The sequence below is a fragment of the Platichthys flesus genome, chromosome 24, assembly GCF_949316205.1.
Source record: "Platichthys flesus chromosome 24, fPlaFle2.1, whole genome shotgun sequence".
In the NCBI taxonomy this organism is placed as follows: Eukaryota; Metazoa; Chordata; class Actinopteri; order Pleuronectiformes; family Pleuronectidae; genus Platichthys; species Platichthys flesus.
The window spans coordinates 9,543,564-9,565,965 of NC_084968.1; the positions used below are offsets into that span (position 1 = coordinate 9,543,564).

At 42.3% G+C, this 22,402-nt stretch overlaps 1 protein-coding gene across 1 annotated transcript in view; it reads right to left on the reverse strand.

Annotated features, from left to right (window-relative positions):
* Positions 1-22,402, reverse strand: part of LOC133949828 (glucosidase 2 subunit beta-like) — a 107,315-nt gene that overhangs the window by 26,768 nt on the left and 58,145 nt on the right. Inside the window, exons 11-12 of the mRNA XM_062383839.1 lie at positions 6,175-6,244; positions 4,540-4,629 (exon numbers count right to left, since the gene is read on the reverse strand). Coding sequence (XP_062239823.1) covers positions 4,540-4,629; positions 6,175-6,244 — 160 coding nt within the window. The remainder of the gene's footprint in view (positions 1-4,539; positions 4,630-6,174; positions 6,245-22,402) is intronic.

The window sequence follows — 22,402 nt, forward strand, 5'->3', positions numbered from 1 at the left end:
AGGAGGACCCAAATCTATCCATACCAAATGCATAATAGCTGGACTAATAAAAGCTGCATAAGTTTTTAAACATTTTTGATGAAAAGCAAAACTGGGGTCTGGAGTATATCAGGTAGACAATATCAAAGGCAAAAATGCTACAGGATGCATCATTGAAATTATAGGAAAGGGGTCTTTTTGGAGCGTGACCAATAGGGGAAATGACAATTTTACATATTTTTTTTTTACTTTTCTGTCTTGTCACAGTCATAAAATGTCTATAAGTAAGTTAAATAATTATTCACAATAACATATTATGAGCTATAAAAGGATGTTAGAGGGGACTGTTTATATATGAGTGATTCTACAAGCAAGTATCATTTGGGGACTCATTGCCTGATATAGCTTCCTTCTCTGTGCCAGAGATATTCTTGTCATGTTTATTTTGAGTCCTACCAATGTAAATATTTGCTCACAGATGCAAAACCCTCAGAAAAAAATTGTCCCAACAAATGCTTTATTTATACTTGTAAGTGTAGAATTTCGTGGCCAGCAGCTGTAGGAAATATGGGAATTTTTGTTGTCTATTTAAAGATAAATTGAGAGAGAACATTGAGCTGGACGAACAAGTTGGTTTTGGTCTTTACATTGAATTGGATGATCAGAAGAATGTTACACAATATAGCCAGCTTTGCTTTAGGAACAAGATCAGGTTCTCCTTGACACGACACAAGCAGACCCTGTTATTGACGAATGACCAACTGTGACCTTTTGAAGTTAATTAACTGCATGAGCAGCTCATTAAGAGCAATGTTAAATTTCATGCTTTAATTTAACAACAGTGTCTGTGCCACATCTATCATAATTTGAAAGCCACTGGCTGTGACAAAGTGCTCATGCTCTGAGGCACGACCTGCATAAGCAGCTACCAAAGCACCACCACTTCTTTTAGCAACAGCCCAATTACGGTCAACCGGACCTTCGGCCTTTCTATGCCTTAGTTAAACCAAGACAAACAAGGTTTTCATTTCATTGGGTGCATTTGTACGTTGTAAGCTGTTTGTCTCTTTGCCTTTTGGCCTTACATCATTTTCCAATAGCAAAAGGGTTTCTTTATATGTTGAGGGTGGGTATAGTAAATTAATGTTAAACTATATTTACATTTCTTCTTTCAATACGATTTTTCATTTGCTCTTAATAACCTTATTTCCCAGCGACAGGTTCACTGAAATGTTTCCATTTCTGACAAACACTTGCCATCCACAAACAGAAAATGACTTAATGCTGTGATTCCAATAAATCCTGTCACCCCTTATTTGCAACAAGATATTATTTATGGCGCAGCTGTTAGGAGATCCACCACGTATAGGGCTCTTCATTTCCATGTTGCTCTCACAGCACTCAACAGACACATCGAGAACTCCACACCACCCGCCTTGGTTTGTATCCAATCTGAAACAGCTCCCTCTAGGCTATCCTGATGGAGTCTCTTTCTTCCCTAGAAGACCCAGTGCACTGTTGAGGCCATGTGATGTTCTGCAGACAGTTGGAAGTGTCACTTGTGCTGCGTTATCCTTCTCCCCTCTCTGTCAGAGCTGAACCACCGTGGCGGGCATGACTCACTGAAGTGCTGTACTTTCTAATGACACGAGAGCGGAGGCTGAGTCAATCTGACCTGACAGTCTTGCATAAATCACGGCCCTTCGATTTAAGTTGCTTTGAGGAGTGTCAACAAATCCACAGGAGGAATATTAGACTCTGCTGTAGGTAGGGACTCCGCCTCTGAGAACTCATTATAGGGTGTCTTCCTTCATGCTGTGCCAGGCTGTGTTGACTGAATTGCCAAGCTTATTTCTGATTCACTGGCAGGAGCCTGCGTTTTTAAATTCCCGACTTGTGATAAGAGCCCATGCATGCACCAGCACCCTAAAGACCATTTCAGGGGAAAAACATGGATATTTGATGGGAGCATTTTTGAGGTGAGCGTCAGTGAGATGTAATGCAAAAAAGGCCTGTCAATAAATAATAGTGCACCGAATGCAACCCTTCACTCTGAGCTTTTATTCATGTTGTTTATAGTCTTTAGAGAGGGCAGTGTGGAGAGAGCTAACTACGTCGTGTTAGTGTTCTAATCTTCAGGTTAATATTTCCTCTTGAAATTGTTAAGCAGCAAAAGGCTGTTCCCCCCCTTTGAAATCAAAGTAATTATATTCTTCCTTGGACAAACAAGAGACAGCTTACAGCCCCAGCTCTCAGAAGGGATCCACGCCATCATGAGGCAAGACACATGCAAGGAAACAACTCAACAAAGGGCTACAGAGATTGAATTCTCCTACGCTAAGGCAAAAGGAGGAAATCTCAGCTGACACCCTTGGATAGGAATGAAACGCATTTTCAAGATTAACAAGTTTGGCCCGAAGTGTATTAGACTAAACAGGACTGAATCCAGAGTTCCTCTGCATCTCCTGAAAAGCAATCAGCTACTTCTATTTTCTTGCTCCATTAAGGCCATCTAATAAACCAAGTTGCTATACACGTGTCAGTCTCACCAAATGATCCTCAACTGGTTTAATTTGAAATCTTCTCCCTGCAAGGCCCCACACCAGCACCAGTTGAATTCCATTCATTTAAATAATGCACAGCTATTAGTTATATTAAAGATAGGCAGCCCTGGAAACTTTTATGGCCCCCGGCGTTTTTTCCAATATTGGCCGACACTCTAGGCGGAGAAAAAGAGAGGGGGCAGTTTAATCAAACGTGAGAGATCTCAACAGGGGAGGGGGATGTACGATGGTTTCAAACGTGGATGAAGAAGCAGGAGAGAGTGCCGTGTGCTTCTGCTCTGTTACTGGAGAGGAACTGTAGCTCTGCTAGTTTGCTACTCGAGGCCATGGGAGGGAGTGCTATAGAAAGCCACTGGTTTATGTGTCTGTCAATGTCAAGACTTTTCAAGATCATGGTTCAAGGCGAACAGCACGAATAAAGGGGGGAAGGGAGGGGGACTGGTACATAGCTGAGAGGGTGCTGGTAGGTCAAAGGACCTTCAACCGAGTTGACACTAGTGGATATTGTGCTCTTCAGTGATTTGAAGGATGAAAAATAACAAGGAGTGTATGATGCCAATAGGCCAGGGAAGAAAGGTAGCAGAGCGCAGTATGGATTTCTGTGCAAAAGGATGAGAGTGTGAGATTGAGAGAAATAAGCCGACTTGATACAGCGATTAAGAATGAGATTAAACCTATATTTATTTCACATTTCAGCCTCTGCTACAGCCATATATGGCCGGAATACTAATGAAGCTAAAGTTACTTGAGTTGATCTCTGGCTGATTTGTGTAAATTAACAAGATGTAAATAGATTTAAAAATTGACATTTGAAGGCTACAACAAGCTCTGTGCTTTAGTGTTTTCATTTTCCAATATAGTTTAATTTTAATATGACAATGAAAGAACTTAGAGTCATAACTAACCAATGAGCTCATGTAACACCAACTCAAATACAGAATTTGGCTGCAGTAAACACCACATTTCGAGATGCTAATACTAATAACAACATGTTGAGGCCAAACATAAGCTTAAAATAACAACGTAACATTAACACAAAACAAAATAACATGATTAGCAACACAATAGATGTTTCTTTTTTTCTGAGAACAGGGATATTTGAGATCTAATGTTTAATCTCAATGGCTAAATCTGTAAATGTGTATAGTTCTCCTCCAAGTGGGTCTCTGCAACAGTACCAGTATCATGAAAGGCCTACATCAGCACATTAAAGTGTCTTGCACCCAATGTGCAGTGTTCTTATCTAATACTGTCCAGACAAAAAAAAACAACGGTTTAAGTACAAGCACTTACTCTCCTTTTCAGATTTCTAAATGACAAAGTAAGCAAACAAATCACGCTGGTGCATAAGGGCATGGGAAAACCACTGATTCCAGCGATGTCTGAAAAATGTATTTGCAGTGCAGATCTCAGAGCAGATTTCAGATAATTTTCTTTCGAAGCTTCAACCACCCACAGGCTCCAGCTGGCAAGCAATCCTGAGGAGAACAGATTCTTCCCCAGCAGGGGCCATAGGGATGCAACGGGAGAGAGTAAAAGAAGCTCATTCTGTTGATTAAATTTAGTTGATTTAGCGGCTTGGCTTCTCCAGGGCGACTTGGAGCTCACAAATTATCAACTTTAAATGGTGGATCTTAACTGGGACGGTTCACAGTCGCTGCAGATAGAATTTGTTTGAGTACAGATGCGCAAAATAAGATGGATTCCATCCTCTAGTTAACAAAAAAGAGTTTTTGATCTTTAAAACGGTTTTACTTTTCTATCAAGTGAGTTTTGGGGCCACCTGCTGAGCAAGGGTATTGTGCAAGTAATTGTTTCCCATGATCTCCATTATTGAGAGAACATATAAAAGCTGCAATGATTAATTGTCAAAACCATGAAAAGGTATCTTTCTGTCAGTGAGTGTTTTTTATTATTATCATATAGTAGAAGTATTTTCCAAATATAACAATCAGCAAATACATCTATATATAAAGGTAATGATGTAAGTACTTACTCATATACTCTCAGCTTGTAACACTGGCTGTTCAAAAACAGAAACTCCCAATCTGTTCCATAGTCTATGGCCAGCGTCTTCCGGAGATCACTGCGGAAACAAAACATTTTTTATTAGATCACAGTTTTTTGAATTATGGAAGATGATTTTTACTGATTTTGATTTTAACAGCTGCAGCAGAAAACACAACATTGGTCTAAAGAATAGTTTTAGGATAATTATATTATTTACCATAATGCAAACGTTTACAAATTAGCCTAAATTAAACATATGTAATGGTTTTTGGTAAAAAATCTGCAGCAGAACAACAAAAATGCTCTTTTTCACGTGAAAGAAACAATTGTTTTTTAAATTAAATGGATGTGGGCCAGTGAGTGTAAATCTGAGACAAGCGGCTTTAATAACCCCGGGATGACTCCTAACTGTGCTGACGATGTAGCTTCATTTTCCTTAATACTTTCAGCGACTGACTTCTTGGACAGTGTGTTGATGAGGTGGCCCTTTAAAGCTCATCGCTATTCACCGTCTCCAATTATCGGAGCTGGCGAGGGCTGCTTTTCTTCGCTAATCGCAAATAAGGATACCGAGCCGCATCTCTTAACGGCGAGCAGGCCCTAATTTCCATATTCATAACGTCAAACTGCTAATGGGGTTAACAAATGTTTAGGGAGGGTGATTGTTTCGCTTGAGGTTGATAAGGTAGGGCATTGCAAGGGGAGGATTTGGGGTCAGGAAAGAAATGCAAGTTGCCTAACTGTTTGCATGTGACTCTCAGCGGGGCAGGGGTCGCAGCACTCGTGCAGAGAGACAATTTTTCCGGAAAACGGAAGGAATAAGATCCCCAAGGTATTAAAACAGAAATGCTAACCCACTTATATCTACACACTGATAAAGGACTTGGCCTGAGGAGAGCATGAGGGAAGACAAAAAAACATATCTAGTGCTCCAACACGCATAAATGATAGTGAGTAATTTGACCAGGAGCGATCTGAGCAAGGTGGACAAAGAAGAAATAGAGCATCTGAAGTCATGCCAGATCTTTTTCTCCATCTCCCCCCCATGCTGGCATTTGTTCAGGGGGGGAATTCTTGACCTTTCAGTAACTGCCATCTCTGTGGTCGGCTCTCCTTACTCCCTACTGTAATGAACAGTTTGCGGGCCTAAGGGCCACTGTAGCTACTTATCAGCTCTGTGGAAACATCCGTGAGGGAGCTAAGGCATGTCACAGGAATTCTCACCCGAACACGGTCACATTTTTTTGCGATGAATATAAAATAAGAAGAGCTGCCAAAACTGACTTTAAAAATGCCAGAGAAGCTTTAATGGTTTGCAGTCAGACTATGAATTAGGGGGCCTACCCACCAGAGCACAGTAGGCACTCAATTGCATTTGTTTTTCTTTGTTAAAATTAGCCTTGTGTATCACACAGTGCAAATTCATTACTGTGCAGCTTTCCTCTCTACATTAGAACAGACGGATGGAGTCTATTTTAAGGCCCGGTTACATACCATGCCATCCTGCTCACAATAGCAATGTGCGAAGCAAACGCCGTCCGCAGAAAGTGAGGATTTAGCTGCAGACACATGACAATGAAAGATAACCTCTGCTGCTATTTCTCTGTAATCTCTCACTTACCTTATTTCCATGTTGACTGTATCATAGGCTTCTTCTACCTGCTTCAGATTGGTAGCCTCCCACTCTGCAGCTAGACAAAACAAAAGGTCAGCCAAATTAACAATGCGGAGTCGTTGCCTCTCGGCAGCTGCGTGTTGCCAAACAGTGGGCTCTTAATATAGGCAGTTACATCTACAGCTGGGAGAGGAGCACATAATATGCACAGAAACAGAAAAAGTGCTATTTCCAGGTGCGGTAACAACCAAAAGGGCTGCAGGCCCTGACGACTGTGTTAACAGAGGCTGAGAGAAAAGGAGTCAGAGGGTGACCACGGCTCCATGTATACACATACATGGAGCCGTGGTCACCCTCTGACTCCTTTTCATAGTGTCACAATGGAAAGAAAGAGAGAGTCAGACATCTTTCATGTATCTGTGACAGGTGACTATAAAGAAACTGTGGGTTTCCGATGAATGAAGCCTCAGCTGGAGACACCCTTCATTTTTATCCACATTAAAAACTCCACAGGACCATTCGACAAAGCTTGAGTGTTAACTTCACATTAAAAAACATCTGGTAGATAAATATATCAAAGAAGAAAAAGAGGTAGCGAGCAAGAGAAAGTATGAGAGAGGTGTAAAAACTGCCACAACCCAGTGGGCCTTAACATTTCAAGCAATGAAAGCACCACAGTAAACACAATCACAGTAATGTATTGCAACAATACAAATTAAGGAGATATCTTTGCAAGAAAAGTTATTCATTAAACCTATTCATGCAAATATTTAAAGCAAGAAGGAACCGAAACAATTACTGCTTACTATAAATATGAACTACACCAACACATAGTGTCAACAAAACAGTTCCTTTACAATAATGTAATTAGGTATTTTACATAAAAACACAGGTTATTGTTCTCGAGTAATCACACCTCACATAAACTGCATTTAGGCTACGATAGAAACTGTAAATAATGTTACCTGTGATAATAATAATATTGAAGAACATAATCAAAAAATAATTTCCATGTTTGATTATGGTTCTCTGCAGCCGCATCATCAGTAATTATGTTTTTATGGCAGCTGAAGTAGCTGTAAATATAATATTGACGTACCATTACCTTGTAGAGTGTTGCTTACAGCAGATAAAAAGTAACATTAGCTTTCATTTTGCTCAAAGCAATGTTCTGCTTTGAGCCACTTGATGAATGTCATCCTAATATTCACTCTCCTAGCTCTCCTTTGGTTCTGAACAACCTCTGAGGGGAAAAATATTCCACTCTCGTCCTCTTATCCTTGTTGATTTTAAAAGAAAGATTGATTTGAGTAGCTTTAAGCCGTGTATAACAATAGAATAAAATCTAGACCTTAACAAAACTTTTCCAAATCGATGTCTTTGTAAAATAAATCTTTAGATGTTACCCTGATGGTTAAGGATTTGCAGTCTGAAGAAGACTGCAAATCTTCTTCACACTGCCATTTTGTAAACCAAAATGGATTTTTTTTAGGGGTGATTTTGGTCATTAGAAAAATAATCAATCATAAAAAACAATCAAATGACATTGAAAAGATATATATATATTTTTGTAAAACCTGAAAAAAGGCATCGCTAGCTTCAGTTTGTGTGATATCCTCCCAATTCTGAAATGCACATTGCACTCCATTTACCTTAAAGTGAATTCATAAAGAAATAGAGGAAGACTGCACACTGATCAAAAGCCACAAATTGATCTAAATGGATGATGATGCAATCCTGCGAGGAAATATGTCACATCAAAATGTTTGGAAATAGCCTTTACATAGAACATCATAAAGCGCTCAGATAAAAATATGCAAAGTAGATGCCCATTCCCATTTAGAGCGACATAATTTGCTATTTCTCACATGTCACAATAAAAGCGCAATTTTTGTAATTTAACACTGTCTCTCGCTGCAGAATTAAAACGCGAACAAAGGGGTCAGAAAACCTGAAGATGGAAAAGATGGCAGCGAACGAATGTGAGGCGAGGCTGATGAGACTCCGATGGAACTGGGGATTCACTGGGTTCTCTGGTTTCCAGCGAAACAGGTTCGTCTCTGTCGTCGAGGAAATTCTTGCCGGGGCCCGCCGCCGTGGCAACAGAAAAGGAATGTGTATGCGGTGAGGACTGTGTGGGAAGCTGTCACAGCCCTGGCCTGAATACCAATTAGCCTGTTCCTTGCATGTGGTCTCAGCTGGTTGCCCATAAAGATACCCTCCTCACACACACACACACACGCACAATTCCCCCAGCACCTATTTCTTGCCGAACCCAGTACAGATGTGGTGTGTCCAAGACGCAAGCTGTGATTTTTCACGCTGTAATGTCTATTCCTATAGTGCCAAGAAGGGAAGATCTGTCCCCAGCTCACCTCTGATCCCCTCAAACTCTTTCAGAAAATCACAGTTGTGCACACAAAAATGTCTTGCACAGCTCTTGCATACAATCAGGTTCCTTCTCTTGCCCTATTTCTCTCTGTCTCACTCACTGGCACACACACACACAGAGCAATCATCAGGCTCAGCAATGACAAAAGGAGACTCAGAATCCCAAGTGGGTGACATTTGACCCCTTGCAGCAGCCCAGTCGTATATATGGAGAGAGTGGTGTTGGCGAGAGGGGAGCTGAGGAGGGAGGAGATAGACTCGGGGAGAGCAGCCAGGCGTGCAGAAGTACCCAGAGCAGGGAACACAGGGCGAGTAAAGCCTCCCGAATGCTCTCTGCACCAGTCAGGCCGACATAACCTGAGGCGGATGTACAGTGTACCAAAAAGACCTCGTGCTTATGGTCTAATGAACGCAAGGATTAGATTATTGTTCGTATGGTCTATGGATGTCATGGCTTCACAATCAGAAACGAGCATTAACTGACTGCGTGAGTCTGTTTTCTATATGCTTCGTTTTTTTCTACTGCAAGTAAAACCTAACAAGCACATCTTAACTGTTTAATGTCATGCATAGGGAAGAAAATGGCTGTTATCTGCCTTTTAGGGGTAATCGCATCGAAATGTAGGACAAGTGATTTCACATTGAAGCGATAAATTGACCAGCGGAGGACATCTTCCTCCTCAGGAAGTGTACTGTACTTCGCTTTTAGCACTAGGCGCTACCAAAAGAGTTGTTAAATCACAGAGGCCGTGTACAAAAATAGAAGAGGAGGAATACACGGTATAGTGTATGTCATCTTCTGCCCGAAGTCTCCTGTGCATAGATGCCTTTAGTCGGAGACCAAAGATGCTCTGTTTGCGTGCGAGTGGATCAATAGGAAAGGTAATTTCTCTGCAGCTCTAAGAAAAGAAGCCTGGCTTTTTGATGCAACGCGCGCCAAGGCCAATGCTCAACAAAACAAAAGCAGAAATGCAGTGAGGCCACCCTTGAACCTCAGACAAGGCGCAGACACCTTCCGCATGATTAAGTCAACTACCAGGCACATGTAGGAGTTTCCTTTGTTGCCTGCATAAGGCTGCTCTTTAAAATAAAGACCGGCAGAGAGCTCGAGTCTCCATGATGCTTCCTATTCACGCAACCCGTCACACCGCTTCTCCCTTTTTATTTTGACTTTAACATTCTCCTCGCCTTCAACATTTTTCAGCCTGAGTTCCTCCGAGTCTTCCTGTCACCCTCACCTCACTCTCTCCGGCTCCGTTTCCTCCGTTTCCCTCAGTTTCTCTCTCCTCAACATGACGAACTTGCTCCGACTGCAGGGGGAGAAGTGGGGAGGGCTAAAATATAGGTTGAGGATTCCTGTAATGAAATGTTTATGGCAGCCTATAACAACGAACAAGGGGACTGTCAGATAGTGTCAACAGGGTTGGTGATAGCATTAACAGCCACCTGCTGTCATCAAACGCAAACGCCCAGAGGTGAAAATTAGCCGCTGTTTTCCTTAAAAGAAGCCGTTAACAAAAATAGACTGATAAAAGGTAATAAAACAGATGCAACATGAGCCAATGCATATAAATCTTATATAGGACATTTATACCAAGAACATTTAACTTGAATACAGGGCTGCATTTCTGTCTCCTTCCTTTTCTCTTTTGATCCATCCAGATCTCACAAATGACTCTGAGTCTGCAGCACAGGCTGCTGGGAGTTGAGAAGAGGTCAATCTCGCCCCCTGCATAATCGCTGTGTTGGAGTGTCTGATTGTATTAGAGGTGAGTGAATAACAGTAGCTGGCAGAAATAGCATCATGTTTTGAACTATCAGTGCAATTCATAGCTGTGTGACTGACTCAGTTTGTATTCATTCTCCCACAATCTCCCGCAACTCTCTTTTTTATCCACCATGGTTGAAGGACAAGTGCGGCATCGGGCAAGGACATAAGGAAAATTAGGAACGTCACAGTTAAATGTTTAAGTTGAGGAAAGATGTACTACTGGTGTTTATACACACACGCATACAGACACAAATATAATATATATATATATATATATATATATATATATATATACTTGAATATCCACATTGTACTTCTGTATGTTTTTTAGTTCAATCATTGAGGCCTTAAATGTTTCATCAATGAGGGCTATAATCAGTAATGGAACACTTACCCAATTAATAGAATGACAGGAAATAAAGAAATGTAACATCTACATTGATTTGAAACTAGATCTACCAGTAAATGTTTGGGTTGTGGAATCTCTAATGTCACTGGTCTCCACTAACTTCGCCTTGCACATTGTCCTACTGAACTTTGTTCCCAGTCCTTATGTTATATACAGAAGTCTACTCGTTTAATTCTTAGCAAGAAAGCAAATAAGCATAATTCTCAAAATATCTCATATTTCTTTGCAATCAAGTACCAAAGTCACTTTCTTCATTTTTTTAATTAATGTTGTATTTCCAATGATTTAAATGTAAATAAATACATGCCTAACTGAGCTGGCGAGGTGTTAATGTGATACTTGTATTCCGTTCATGAAACAGAGTAAAATGTATGTAAATGTGGCACTCAGAGTCAACTGCTCATATTACCATGACGATGCTTAATCACGATTTAACATTTAAACGGAAAAGGGGGGGCCCAATGAGCAGAATAAACAGTCTGTGTGGTGGTGTGAGTTCACTCTGCAACAACTGGGTGCTGTTTATGAATATGGATGATGTAACAAATGCCTAGGAGCTGACCTACTTCTGCGTCTCCTCTGCTCATGACTTGGTCCCCTTCCGGGGTAACTCTGTCATTTTGCAACATGCCGTAATAGCAGGAAGCATGCGACTCTCATGTACAAATCAACATGCTCCCTTTTGACGGTTTTGCAACCGATGATCTCTGTGTGCCAAGGAAGGGCGCCCAGTAGGGAGCTGTGCAGCTGCAGGAGCAGTCCAGGTCTGGTAATGACGGGTTTTTCATTCACCGCATGAATACCGACGCAAGAAATTTGTGGATCGTTTTTGCTGTAGATGTTAGAATCAAAGATGTTGATTTTCAGTGGGAGTCGTGTTAAAGAAATAAACAACTAGCGTTTGAATTTGTACTCAGGCAGTCATGTGACATGAATACAAGGAAATGGAGTAAATGTATGATGGACAAGTACGCACAGACAAAAGTTAGCTCTCGACATAACTGGGGCTGCACACTGGAGAGTACTCGTCTGCACCATCTCATAAAATATCTTTATCTGGGATCATCTTGGTGCGTTGCCAAACGCTGTTAGCTTCAGGAGCTGGGAAAGAAAAAAATCTATTTCAGACAGCGTAAGAGACAGAAAGCTGGCAGCTGCCTACATCAGACTTCCAACATTTGATAAGTGAAACTGGGCTGATTCGGTGTATCCCTCCAATGGTTGCAATCCAATACATCCCTCCTGTGGCTATCAAAACACACAAACAAGGTTGAGAGAGGGTGAGAAGCAAATCGTTTCAACCTCTCAACAGCTTAATGGAAGAAGAAGGAGAAATGCACTAGTAGCTCATTCTATAGCGAAAGGAAGCTCTGTGCACTTTTTCATCCTCTCTTGACTCTGCCTTTGCTGGCTCCAGCAGACCAGCACTCAAGGTGAGCACAATTATGTCTCAAGGATGCGTTACCCTCAGCCGGGGTCAGGGGGTCTCGCCAAGCACCACGTTAATGGCAAACCCCTCCTGCTTAACATTTCACATCTAATTTGGAAAGTGCTGAACAGAGCCTTTAATTAACATCGGCCCTTGCCAAGGTTTGCAACCTGCCAGAGCACCGATCCCTGTGCTCTCTTACACGCCAAGGCCCTGCTGCCTCACATACCAATTCATTTGTTGAGTGCTGAGATGCATTTGCTTTGAAAAGCTCCCTGGTCATCCCAATGTGAACTGGGGGACACGCTGAAGTATTTGTATGTGGGAGTCAGAGGTGTAGGAGTGAAATTTATGTAGAGAGCCATCACACCAGCATTAGCTAAAACAAGATGCTTGTTAAATGAGCAGCTGATCTAACTTTAGCAGCAGGATGTTGAGATGAAGCATTAAACCAGAGTTATTATATTATAGATTGATTATTCCTGTTAAAGAAAAGTGTATGTGCGCATAAATAAAATAAGTCTGCAGCTTAAAATGCGTCTTGTCTGGGGTTACATGACTATATAGTCCATAAAAGTTTACTATTTTTAGAGCTGCCCCCGCATCCTTAGTTGAAACCTCTCTCAAGCAGATCAAAGTGTACCCAGCTCCACTGTGCACTTATGCACAGAGCTAATTTGTTTATACTACTTACAGCGGCTAAAACATCTAAACAAGTAGCATGACAAAAATAACACCCGGGACTGCACAACCGGAAAACAACGGTACAAGGTCTCTTGTGCCCCATGGATGACACAAGAGACCTGAAGGTTAGAGCTTGAATCATGCATCTGTGGGAAAATGCTTACAGGGTCTAGCACTGATCTACACCAAGCTAGGGCTTTACCACATCATATGCAAAGTATGCGCTAAGCTAAAAGCTTTTGGTTTTGGTCACACTTTTGGTTTCCTGCAGTGATATGAAACAGAGGTGGACCACAAACACTGACATAAACTATTGATATGAATAAATACTATTTAATATTCAGGGAGAGCAGATATACTTTGTTTGTGTAGTAAATGTCTTTAACTCTCTCTGTCATCTACTGAATGGATCATCCTGAGATGTGTGAGGACATTAGGGGCGTACCACCTACGTTTACCGGTTTATACATTGCAACCTTTCATGAGGTATTTATGAGCAAGACTTAGATTAAGATTATGATTAAGATGCATTTATTAGTCCCAAACAGACATGCAAAGGCACACTCATGCAGGTAGGGAAATTTAATCTCTGCTTTTAACCCATCTGGTGCAGGACACACAGAGCAGTGAGCGACCATGTACGGTGCTCGATGAGCAGATGTTGGGGGAGTAAGGTGCCTTGCTCAGGGGCACTAGACAGGGTAGGGAGACTCTTGGATTTTTTGGACAGATCAATACAGGTTCGTCTTTTTGTTGTCTCTCCGTGGAGTCGAACCAGAGACGAAGCAGAGACCTTTTCTGCCCATAGTCCAAGCTTCTGCCACTAGACCACCGCCTGTGGCGCCTTTCTGGCATTTAAACACTACTGGAATAAATATTTTTTTCTGTGAGATAAGAAATCAGAAATGCGATTGATAGTGAGAGTGGACATATGCATTATAGATGTTTTTTAAAACATTTATTCAGCTATAAAAACCAATGTACAGGTGTTGATTGATTAAGGGCCAGATCACATAACCAAGTGCTTGTGGCTCTGCTTCATTCACAGCCAAAGATATATTTTTCATTTTGTGTTTTTCATCTTTGTGTCTGTCGCGTATGAGAAGCATCATCAACCCCCCAATAGCTCATAGTGAATGGAGACGGGGATCCCCTGCTGTGTTCTCACATCGGCTTCTGCAGACTTTATGTTGACTTTACACCAGGGGGCCAGGCAGAGAAGGTCCGAAGATAAGCTTGAGGCTCTCACTCTGATATTTGCCTCCACACTTGCACCTCCTCCGGACAAAGTGCAAATAATCTCTGGAGTTCAGTGCATGTCTGAAAACAGAATCAGAGACGTTGGAGTCTGACTGTGCAGAGTGTGGAAGAAGAGGAAAACAGAAGGCTGGACTGAGCTTAGTTTAGTGATTGAGTAGTTACTGCAATAGAAATGTGGCAAATGAATTGTTAAAATAAATAAAAGCTTCCACCGTGATTCAGTGCATCTCCAGGCACATATTGTGAGAGCTGTGGAGAGGCTTTAAGAGGAATTGAGTTTCTCGTTGTGTGACTGAGTTTCTCAGTTCAGAGCCCCATGATTAGCAGTCGACACTGCAGGAAGGAGAGAGTTGGCGTGTCCTAGCCCCACCTCCCAGAACTGCAGTGTAAAGGCATTTTTTCTCTTTAAGGGTAGAGGCAGCCAAAACTTAGAGAAGTTGAACTCCAAGCTGCACCTCAACCAATTCCAGAGAATAAAAAGCACAGAAGTTACTCATAACCACCCAGCTGAGAGCAGACAGGCAGCAGATGGCGCAAACCACACTGACTCACTAAATTACTGAGCAGGGAAAATCCTCACTGACCCTCAGGAAATGCCACAGCGACTGCACGAAGCTCGACCCCTTATTCTCCAGCGATGACAAATCTGCTTCCTGATACACATTTAACTGGCAGGATATGAGGTACGATTCGGGGGAATGGATCCGGAGTGGCAGTTAGCGGTTGATAATCCGTGGCACACACTGGCTCTGCTCGCACTAAGTGGTTACTGGGCAGCTCCATCTGCATCGTGGCCCCGGACCAGCAGCGTTAGCACTATGGATGGCACGCGCTGTGCGTGAAACAGATGAGGTAGCACAAAGGACGGAGCCGACACAGGCAAATGCAGCCGGCTGCAGCTCAGCAAGGACCAACTGAAATAGGAGCAGTGATGATAGCACCATGGACAGCACCAGTTTGCCCCGTCTAAGTCAGCACCATGGAGAGCGCTTGCTGAGCACGCACCAGAGAAACTAGACCACACGGAAAAAGGCTGCGTGAGCTACACTAACACAATAATGCCAGTACAGACACAGAGTCAAAGCAGTTCCCTTCATGCTGTTTTTTTTTTTTTTCTCACTTTTCCCAGTCTTGATTTGCTCCACATCTGACCAGTGGGCCTACAATTTTGAGGCTGCATGAGATGACGAAACTTGTGCCAGGATCATAATCCGTGGTGAGTGGAAGTGACAGTGTTCGTTTAACGCTTTCAGGGGACACTGCGGGAACAAGAGCCCGGCAGAAAAACATATCCTTTTGCGTACAGGAGGTGACTTCTGTCGACACCGCAGCACTCTTGAGTGCCTCTATGCTAATGCATCTTCATATGGGGGCTTTTCAGGGCATGTCAGACGAATTAAAGAACTAAAAGGCGTGAGGGGAAGACAAACATGGGCTCTCACACATACAGACATGCTGACACACACACAAACACCCACCACTTTGCAGTGAGGTAACAACAAAGCGAGCCTATGTGCGACAGAGGTGTAGCCTGTAGAACAACGGAGTATGGGGGAAGGGTGATATGGTTGTGTGTGTTTTTGTGTGTTCTGAGGGGCAATAAGAAGCCTGGGAGATATTTTTTCTGGAAAGTGGTTGGTGAGGCAGCAGCTGCTGTTGGGCTATACTGGACGTCACTGACTGGCTAATCTCAGCAGCGCCACCATCAGTTGAGTGAGGGCACTGCTGAGAAGCACTGACCTCCACCAGCTGCACAGCCCCTGAAGGAGGGGGTTGGTGGAGACGAGCCTGTTGACCTTCAGTCTTCCTAACGACAGCAGCTCTTTGTCAGAGATATATATATATATTACATACAGTATATGCATGCGTGTGCGTGTGGTCCTGACATACATCTGCACCCTACATCAGTCTAATCGGGGGGAAAGAGGGAGAAGGGAGTACGACAAGTGTGAGTCAAGTAGTCACGCTACGGCTGGAGATACACTCCGGGATAGATCTCTCTGGCCCTGGAGCGGGGCTCTTTATAGCAGCACGCTTGGTTCTGACAAACACACACACACACAATGAGAGGATGATGTCTCTACACCTGCATGTTACCAAGAAGACAAGTCTCCAAACAGTCCATGTTTTGCATGATTCACATCCTGCTCTATTCTGCATAACTTATTACTTTATACATTACATCAATGATGCATAACTTTAGGCTATAATCTACTGATTCATGTACCTTTGAGTGAAAATCCCAAACTGCAGGTTTGTACAATCAAGCAGCGCTGTATACTTACCGTACTTTAGCTTCACGTTATTCATAATGCAGTAGTGTCAGTACGGTCGTTTTCAAATTACACAAGTGCTTCAAATTAACTATTCCATCCTGATTCCTCAAAGGAGCGCCTTTTATTTTTTTCACACCACATTTCTAGACAGACCCATCTGCCTCATTTACTTTTACAACCTTCCTTAATCCCCACTGGGATGAGCACGTTACCTCCTTCTCTCCTCGCGGTGTCACAATTATGATCAAAAGCTGTACGACTGAACGTGCGCACGTGTGTGTGTGTACGTCTGCGGTGTGAGAAAACAAGTGTGAACAAAACAAATGGGCGAAGCCAAAGCCAAAACCCTAATGTGTCAGTTAATTATTCCTGCGCTCCAGATGCTGTCGCGGCCTGAGGACGCAGCTTAAGACTTTGCTGAGGGCACTGCTTTGCGAAGGCGCACCGGCCCCTTTATATAATACTGGAACTACAGGCGAGGGAAGGGGCTCTGGCTACCAACAGTGATACAGCAGACGCAGCCTGATGGCAATTATTTAGACGTCCACTTGCTAATTATAATCGAGGATGACAGGTGCCCAAAACAATTTGAGCGCAAACTGCCTGTGAGCTTCCGCGTGTGGTTGTTCTCTGCTTATGGTTGGAGACAAAGATAGCCGAGGCAATGTCTCATCAAACAAACGTCTCTCTTACTCCTCAGCTGGGCTCCACTGCTCCTGATGCTTTCTGATGAGGGACTTGTTACTGAGATGCTGCGTGTTGGTGGTTTCAAAAGTTACCTGAAGCTAATTGTAACAGACCTGAGAGGTAAGAAGCAGATTATAAAAAGGAGATTTCCCACACCCCACAAAGACGATTAAATGAGTGCTCAATTTCAATGTTTTGAGGTTTCTGATGAGTTTTCTGTTTATTTACTTTCAACAAATCATGTGTAATCAGAGTTGGACGGATGGGGTCAACTGGAAGTGTTTAATTTTGTTCAACCATAAGTAAGAAACTGAGGGGGGATTTGTCTTTTTATTACCTCATTTGATACTATACCTTTAAATTGTGACGTGTGTATATTATGTGCATATTGATTTAACTACGTGCTAAAGTTTCCTCTGTGTCAAATCCTAGTTCCTACTTCCGGACGCTTGGCAGTTCAGTCAGAGATTCAAGAGTGTGAGGTAAAGCTACTTCCTGCTAATGTAGCCTCAAACAACTGAGGAGCAGGGTTGAGGACTACGGAGACCGACTACAGGACTACAGAGATCTACAGAGTTCACTTCTTTCTAATATGCACATCCACAATTTGCTTAATTTTCAAGACCAGTAGTCCTCAGACATAAATTAAGCTGACTCAGCTTCTTTTGAACCAATAAAAGACATTATACAATTTTACTTATTTCCTATATTCACCATAAGAAAAATCAAAACTACGTTAACCTCTACATTGTACACAAAAGTCTCAAATGCTGTATTTCTTTCAACGGCCAGAGCCGATCCATCCAATCACATGTCCCATCTTCTCATATCCCGACAAGCCGCACCATTTACCATACATAAACCACAGACACACTTACAGCTATCCACTAGGAGCTGAGGGGAGCAATTGAGCCCTCCCATGGGACTGAGGGAAGTGGGGGGAGGAGCCAGTTGGTGGTCGAGGGTGTATCCAATCACGGAAATCAAGGCAGCTGACTGGTGAATAATGAATATAAATTGAATGCTCTTCGCTGGCTGCGGTGAGAGCGAGCTGATGCACAGCTGTTGATGTGATGGGGTGATTGTGGGGTGTGTTTATACACACTTAAGACAGGACTGTATTACTGTCTGTCATTTTGTCTGCTTCTTCACTGCTGTACTGTGCATGTGAGTTTGTGTGAGTGTGTGTGTGTGTGTGTGCGCTTCTCTGTGTCTGTGAATGAGGCCTATTGACATCCTCCACTGTGACCCTCTGACTCCTGACAACTCCAATCAGCAGGATGAGTGGGAGGCGACGGGCGGGGGTGTGAGTCCACAGTGAACGGTTATGATGAGGGTGTGTGTGTTTGTGTGTGTATGTGTGTGTCCGTGAGAGGTCTGTGTGTGAGAGAGAGTGAGAGACAAGAGAGTGCTGCACGCAAATTGTTGCATCCATGAACAAAACTTCAATAACTGCCCAGTGTTAATGAAGAAGTCATGTCGTTGCTGTAGTAACAGGTCGAATTTTTTGAACTATCTTAAAAATCTTTGTTTGTAATAAGACATATTTATAAAATTGCACCTCTGAATAAATATTTCAGCCGATTGTCAAGAAATAAGTATGAACTAGAAGAAGAGTGTGCCAATATCTGCCAAGGCCCAAGCTGCACCAAATTTCAAAAAACACATCGATAGCAGCCCTTCTTCTCGTCAAGATCCATGATTAATTCTCAAGGAGAAAAGTGAACATTTTGAAAATTGTGCAACGTTAAAGACAGTGAAAAAAAGGTCCTTGATCTGCCATCTGATCTGGATCTACAACAAAATGAAAAGGCTTCTTCCCTCCGCAAACTCTTGTGAAAATCAGTTTTCTAATTAATTGAGGAATCTTGCCAACAAACATACAGGGGTAGAAAAAAAAAACAACATAAAATGTATTATTCTTAATCAGGGCTTCAGAGAAAAACATAAAAGGCTCAGAGGTTGTATTTGCAATAAGAGTCACGAGTGCAACATCGTACAACATGTCACCTCCTATTAGGCTGGCAATTATCTATTAGCACCATCGCCTGCACTGGGGTTTGTGAGAGTCACATGCCAAACAGTCTGACCTGCCATTTTCTATTAACAAGGTCCAGATTTAGATCCCACATTAGTCCCTACATGATGCCAGGCGCCTGTGTGAATGAGAGAGAGGAAACCCGTTGCACTTTGCTTAACACAAACACAATCCCAGATGGTTTTCTTCCCCGCTCAAGCGGAGCGCGAACCCAACGCGGTTCATGCTCACGTATGTGTGATTTTTAGCACCCCCCCCCAAAAGGGATAAATAAAAAAAACAGTCATGCCTCCTTCAGCCAGTTAAGTCACTTGGAGAATGCCTCCTCCCATTATACTGATCCTGTCAAAGAGCTGTTTAGACAGCAGACCAGGCCACAAAGAACGTGGAAACAGTCTTTTATCCCGTCTGGAGTAAAAGTGGTTGGTTTTGGTCACAACAAGACTAAGACAGTGTAATGGAAACTCGCAAAGCAGTTTTACTTATTTCCTATATTCACCATAAGAAAAATAAAACTGATTCCCAACATAACAAAAGTGATGTCTATTCACAGCAGTGTTTTTTTGCTTAAAATTTAACATGCTAATAATTCACTATCTCAGTTTGACATATTTAGGTATAATAACAATTATTAGCATACAGCATGCAATGTTGAGATATGTCACTGGATAAGAGATATTTAGCCTCTTAGTCTCTTTAACCACACTAATACAAATAACTTAAGCTTTAAAGGTTCAGTTTGTAGGATTTAGCAACATTCCAAAAAAGGAAAGCCTTTAGTTGTCATCGAAACTCAAAAGGTTTTTTGTTTGTCCAGTCTGGGCTCCTGGAATGAAAATACATTATTTAAATATAAAGGCCCCATTCTACATTCTAGAAAAACAATAATTCTTACAGTTTAGATAAAACACACTAGTAAAAACATCATTAACATAATTTTCGGTTCAATTTCTCCCATTGAACCCTTTCACCAACACTTAATCTTACTCACTGGAACTTTGAAGCTGAAGAGTTAAATCCTACCTTATCCCTACTGAATTTCATTCAAACGAAAGTTGTTTGTTTATGCAGCCATGTGTATGCATGAACTCCAGTAAATCAAGCAGATGACGCGCTGAATAATATCCACACAATAAACATGTTTCCAATTTACACAATTTATAGGGCCAATGAAAAACGTCACATCGCTTCATGTTCTCATATTTCTCCCTCCACACACAGAAAAATAAAATAAAGCGTGTTAGCATGCTTGCTGACCAGGCAGCTAATCTGAGGAAAGATTGAAAGGGCACAACATGAAGGAATGTGATTTATGTCTAATCTGAGCACTCAGTTTCATAACGCTGCTGCTGCACTTTCATTTCACGGGGTAGTTTGTTACTCACGGAAAGCCCTGTAAAAGATCTCCTGCCCGGCTCCGTGCAGTGATATAGTAAGGGTACGTGGGACTCGTGATGCGCCCCCGGTCCGCAGGTAGTTTCCCATTTCTATACGGGTGAAATTGAAGTGTGTTCTATTCCAGAGGTCCTTCGTGAGAGATTTAATATGTTTCAGCTGCATGACATATCGGCCAATAATAAGCTTTCTGTTGTTTACAACTAAACGCGATTTTTGGTCCTGCCAACACTAGCAGGCTTTCAGGCACTGTTTCGTAGGCACGTAAAAAAAGCGTCACATTATAAATTCCCAGGTCTATTATTACCGTTGCTGTAATGACACATCCCACACAGCCAGTGCCAAACAGCTCCGCTTGGGAACAGGCCCAGGGCACTATGTTACACCTCGCTAACTGCATTGTAGTGATTGAAATCTGAAAACCGAGTGTAAGGCCTCGTTTTTCTTTTTGCTCTCTACGCCACGCTCACCTCCTCCTGGTTCTGCTCATTCACGCGCGCTCTCTATCTCCTGCTCTTTTACACTCGTCGTTGGCTTCGAGAGCCCGGTCAATATGATGAATTATATGACCCTCGAGTACGCTTTTTTTTTATTTTTTAAGAATGGCAGTAAAATAAAAATAAAAAAAAGTTGTATTTTGGCCTTGAAGGATGTGGTAACAACGCCGCAGAAAAAAACGTTGCCGCAAAAACAGTCGTAATTTGACTGGAGCACCAGACGAATTGAAATACAAGAGTTATCATATATAATTAAACACATCAGTTCAGCAGCACCATTTGTAAAATGCTATTACATTGTGTTCAATTATTTGTTATTCCCCAACCTCCCCTATATCTACAGCCTCCTGCATTAATTTCTCATTCATATGTATGTACGAGCATGTTTTGAAATATCATATCAGATATCAGTGTGCTACAGTTTCCCCATAAGTGAAGGCAGCCAGTGTAAAAATGTTAGGTAACCAAGTTTCAGGTCTGTTCAGGGGAGAATATTAAGCCCTTCTACAGATATGATTGACTTGCCTAATCCAATTACATTAAGAAACCATTGTTCATTTAACATGTACATTAAGCTCCAATTTGAAGACCATTTTTTGATTAGCACACAGCAGCAAACAGACTAATTGTTGTGTCTGGTGATTTGTGCTGCATAACGCGATTCATGCGCTGTCAATCAAAACTCGACTCCTGGACGCTGGGATGCACCGCCGCTGTCAATCGCTACAACCTCGACATGCAAATTGCAACGGGGCACATCCCTGTGTATAGTGTGTGTGTGTGTGTGTGCATATCGGTACATTGGGCTCGCTTACATTTGTTTATCCATAGTTGTATTTAACAGCCCTGACATTTACCAAAATTGATTTCCTTCACAGCCTTGCATTTGTTTGAACATACAACGGCGATGACTCTGTAATCCCATTTTAATTAGAAAGATGTAGTGAGCACGCTAAGCTCACGCGCTCTATTCCCCGCAGCGATGCCACACTGGCAAGGAATCAATCACCAAGGCGCCGGTTGCCAGGGCAACGAACAGGGGGCTTCGGCACTACTGTCTAAGTGGTAAATGATTGCCGGTGTAACTCATTGGCGGATGTGAGGAGTTTTTATCTATCTCGCTGTCTCTCGCACTCTCTCTCCCCCAACCCTCCTCTCGTCGCATTTCCAGAGAGTTAATTAAAAGCAGCCAACATGAAATAAATCTAAATCTGAGCAGAAATGAAACATACAGGACAAATTGAATTCCCACGTCAAGGGGTTTGAGGTTGGGCGGATAAGGTAGAGGAGGGGGGAGGGGGGACTGGCGGAGAGGCAGTAGTAGTGAAAAATGAATATGCAGAGTGACAGGGGTGTGAAATGAAGAAAAACATACACAGAGGCTGGTGAATGGAGAG